This window comes from Tupaia chinensis, unplaced genomic scaffold (genome assembly GCF_000334495.1).
Source record: "Tupaia chinensis unplaced genomic scaffold, TupChi_1.0 Scaffold142100_1, whole genome shotgun sequence".
Classification (NCBI taxonomy): domain Eukaryota; kingdom Metazoa; phylum Chordata; class Mammalia; order Scandentia; family Tupaiidae; genus Tupaia; species Tupaia belangeri.
The window spans coordinates 893696-897257 of record NW_006201951.1 but is presented as its reverse complement, the minus strand read 5'-3'; the positions used below and the strand labels follow the sequence as shown (position 1 = coordinate 897257).

Below are 3562 nucleotides of genomic sequence, written 5' to 3'. Positions count from 1 at the left end.
GGCGGAGGGACGGGGCTGGCGAGGAGTGGGAGGGGCAGGGGTGCCTACCGGCTCAGCCCCGCAGGGTCCTAGGGTCGCAGCCGACCGCGGGACCCCTCCCGCAGTTCCTGGGGCGCTGGTTCAGCGTGGGCCTCGCGTCCAACGCGAGCTGGTTCCTGGAGAAGAAGGCGGTGCTGTCCACGTGCAAGACCATGGTAGTCCCGACCGAGGACAGCGACCTTAACCTCACCTCCACATTCCTCAGGTGCGCCGGCGGGCAGGCGGCTGGGCACCCCAGTGTCCTGGGCCTGACCCCTGACCCCGTCGGTGCCCTGCCCACAGGAAGAACCAGTGTGAGACCCGGACCATGCTGCTGCGGCGCGCGGGGACCCCCGGCTCCTACAGCTACAGGAGCCCCCGTGAGTGCGCTGCCCGGCGTCCCTGGCGGACTTGCAGCCGATGACCTGGGCGCACCGGGCCCTGCACCGTGTAGGGTGGGCTCAGGGCCGTCCAGCAGGCCTGGGCGGGATTCGCCCCTTCTGTGGGGGCAGAGGGTCCCTTTCTCTGCTGCTTGGATCTGCTCTGGAGCCCATCCGCCTGCCAGGCACCCCCCAACCCTGCTGAGCTCTCCCGGTGGGGCTCCCCAAGCCCTCTCACGTGGTGCCCCTTCATCCGCCTGGCCTTGGCTCACCGCCCAGACCGCGAAGCTGGGGGACCAGAGGTTAGGGCCGTGCAGTAGGAGGCCGACTGCCTGCCAAAGGGCTGTTCTGAGCTGGGCTCTCTGGTTCCCAGACTGGGGCAGCACCTACTCCGTGTCCGTGGTAGAGACCAACTACGAGGAGTACGCCCTGCTGTTCACCCAGGGCGCCAAGGGCCCGGGCCAGGAGTTCCGCATGGCGGCCCTCTACAGTGCGTGCTGACCGCCGGCGGGGGGTGGGGGAACGGGCGGGGTGGAGCACCCCCGAGGCCAGCGCTCTTCCTCTCCCTCCTGCCCCAGGCCGAGCACTGGCCCCGCTGAAAGCAGAGTTACAGGAGAAATTCAGCGCATTTTGCAAGTCCCAGGGCTTCACAGAAGATTCCATTGTCTTCCTGCCCCAAACTGGTGAGGGGGGCTAATCTGCTGGGCGGGGATTAAGGTCGGCCCAGCCTCATGGTCTCTGACTGATGCCTGTCCCCACCTGCCCCTCTACCTGCAGTCCCCTTCACTAGGAGTGCCGGCCTGCTGCCAGGGCCAGGCCAGCCCCAGGCATGGGGAGGGGGGGCTGCCACCAACCCGGTTTCAGCCTGGCCTCTGTTTTGAGGACTGGCCTCAAAGGGACGTGGGGGAGGGGTGGGAGGCGATGGGCATGATGGAGTTTGCTTAGTTTCGGGGGCAGTGGGGAGCTGGCCCAGGCGGGGTGCTGACCACTGCCCTGGGCCTCTCTCTTGGCAGACAAGTGCATGAAGCAGCAAGAGTAGGTGAGTGGGGCGGCCGGTGGGTAGCCAGCCCAGGTCTGCACCCGCCGCGAGCGCCGCGAGGGGTGGCCCTGGGGCCTGTCCTGTGCCCACCTCCCAGGGTTGCCAGCCGGGGTGGGGACACGCAGACCCCTGTGCAGGTGTGAGGGGGGACAGGGCATGGGGCTCCCAGGGGCAAGAGGGCCTTGGAGGACAGAGGGGAGGTTGAGGTCTGCCCGTGCCACGGGCTGAGACCTGGGGGCCAGGTTCCAGGGGGCTTATTGTGTCCCAGGAGGGAGGCCCCTCAATGGTCCACTCTCCGCAGGTGACCAGCCATGTTCTGGTCCTCCGTGCTGCTGTCCTGATGCCAGCCCGCTTCCCACAGAGGCCTCTGCGGCCCTGCCCTACCCCTGGCCCTGCAATAAACTCCTGAAGCAAGTCCCAGCTGGCTGCTGCCCGTCTGTCCTGCAGGGCCCCATCCTGAAGTCTGTAGGCCACAGCCGGGAGTGCCTACTGCTACCCCCACAGGGCTGCCACCCAGGCAGCCAGGCCTTCCAGGCCAAGCCCCGTAATCCCTCAAGCAGTACACTCCCCCCCAGCAGGAAAGCCTGAGGCTGGAGGGAGCTTTGGATCAGGGGTGTTGCAGGGGTGGGGGTGGCAGATAAGGGCCAGGGACAACGGAAGCATTTGTGTGGAAGTCATTTGTGTGGAAGTCGCTGTAGTATCCAGGTCCCCCCCACCCCCCACCCCTTTAGCCAGCTAGGGAGGGCTGCCCCTCATCCCGCCCTGCCCCCCCCCCAGCACTGCCCCCTGCCTCTGCCTGGGCCTCCAGGGCACAAAGCCAGCCCCTCGCCTGGCCTCCTGCTCCCACCAGGTTTCCGGGCTCCCCACTGGGCAGATCCAGGCTGGGCCCTGCAGGGGACTGAAAGTTTAGAGCTTAGAGGTGAGGTTGAGCTGCTTGATGGCCTTCCTGGAGGAGGAGGTCCAGGACCTGGGCCTGTGCTGAAGGCTGGGGGCTGGGTAAGAGAAGGTGCTTGGGGTGGGAGGAGGCTGCTGGGTACCCGGCTTCCTCCCCAGAGGGTTTGCAGGGGCTTGGCAGGGATGAGAGGAGGCAGGCCCAGGGAGCTTCGGGGCAAAACTCGATAGGGAGCTATCTCAGCGGGCTGTGTCTGAGGCCAGCCAGCCAGCTGCCCCAGGGCATCTTGGGGACATAAAGGCCACCCAGGGGAAGCCACCCCAGCTCTCCCGCAGCAGTGGCCAGGTGCCCTCCACGATGCTGCGAGCTGCATTGATCGGCTTCCTCCTCGCCATTCTCAGGGTGCTGCCGGGCTCTGCCCAGGTGCCCATCCAGGCCAACTTCGATGCCAGCCAGGTGTGCCAGGGACCCAGGACAAGACCCAGACACACTGCCCCATCCAGCTGGGGGTGGGCCACAGGGCACAGCCTTCTGCTGGGCTCGCCATACCAGGCTGGAAGCAGGGTGGGCGGCAGCTGCATCTCACCCCGAACAAGTCAGGGTGGACGCAGCTGCAGACTGCCAGTGTGGTGCCCAGCCTGGACAGCCGCTGGGTCTGGGCAGGACGTGGCAGCTCAGGCCCTGCACTGCCCTGCAGTTCCAGGGCACCTGGTATGTGGTCGGGGTAGCCTCTGACAACCAAGGCTTCCTGGCCTCTAAGGATGACATGAAGATGCCCATGGCTGTAGTGACCGCCTTGGCCAATGGTGACCTGGCTGTCAGGTTTGGGTACCCCACGTAAGTGATCCCAGGGGCCCCACCCCAGACGGCCTCGGCTGAGGGCCAGCATGAGGCTGTAACGAGGCTGGCAGGAGCTGGGGCGCCCCACATTGGGCACAGGCTCCTCACAGGGCAAGGGTCCTGTGGAAGGTTCCCAGGCCTAGGCTGAGGAGCCGTGTGTGCATGCAGCTATGAGTCTGTCGTGTATGTGTGCGTGTGCAGCCTGTGTCCTGGGGGTTGTCTGGGGGGAACCAGGGGACCCCATACCTGAGTGTGGCCTTGAGCAAGTGCATGGTGCCCGTCCCTACTCCCAGCAGGTGTGTCCCCACCTGTCAGATAATGTGTGCCCTAGGAATTGGTGGGGCTGGAGGGAACCCTGGGGTGGATCTGCAGGCAGCGGCCTCAGGATTCAGC

At 66.3% G+C, this 3562-nt stretch overlaps 2 protein-coding genes across 4 annotated transcripts in view; both read left to right on the top strand.

Annotated features, from left to right (window-relative positions):
* Window positions 1–1857, top strand: part of PTGDS (prostaglandin D2 synthase) — a 2763-nt gene extending 906 nt beyond the window's left edge. Inside the window, exons 2-7 of the mRNA XM_006163319.3 lie at window positions 105–244; window positions 322–398; window positions 772–888; window positions 977–1081; window positions 1412–1437; window positions 1739–1857. Of these exons, the coding sequence (XP_006163381.1) occupies window positions 105–244; window positions 322–398; window positions 772–888; window positions 977–1081; window positions 1412–1437 (465 nt within the window). The 3' untranslated portion in view covers window positions 1739–1857. The remainder of the gene's footprint in view (window positions 1–104; window positions 245–321; window positions 399–771; window positions 889–976; window positions 1082–1411; window positions 1438–1738) is intronic.
* Window positions 1858–2336: 479 nt separating this feature from the next.
* The window catches only part of LCNL1 (lipocalin like 1), a 3600-nt gene continuing 2374 nt past the window's right edge, over window positions 2337–3562 (top strand). Inside the window, exons 1-2 of one of the 3 annotated variants that reach the window (XM_014582079.2) lie at window positions 2337–2785; window positions 3027–3166. In XM_014582079.2, coding sequence (XP_014437565.1) covers window positions 2687–2785; window positions 3027–3166 — 239 coding nt within the window. In that variant the 5' untranslated portion in view covers window positions 2337–2686. Of the gene's footprint in view, window positions 3167–3562 lie in introns of all 3 variants that reach the window. The other 2 variants (XM_014582077.2, XM_006163318.3) reach the window with 2 other exon arrangements.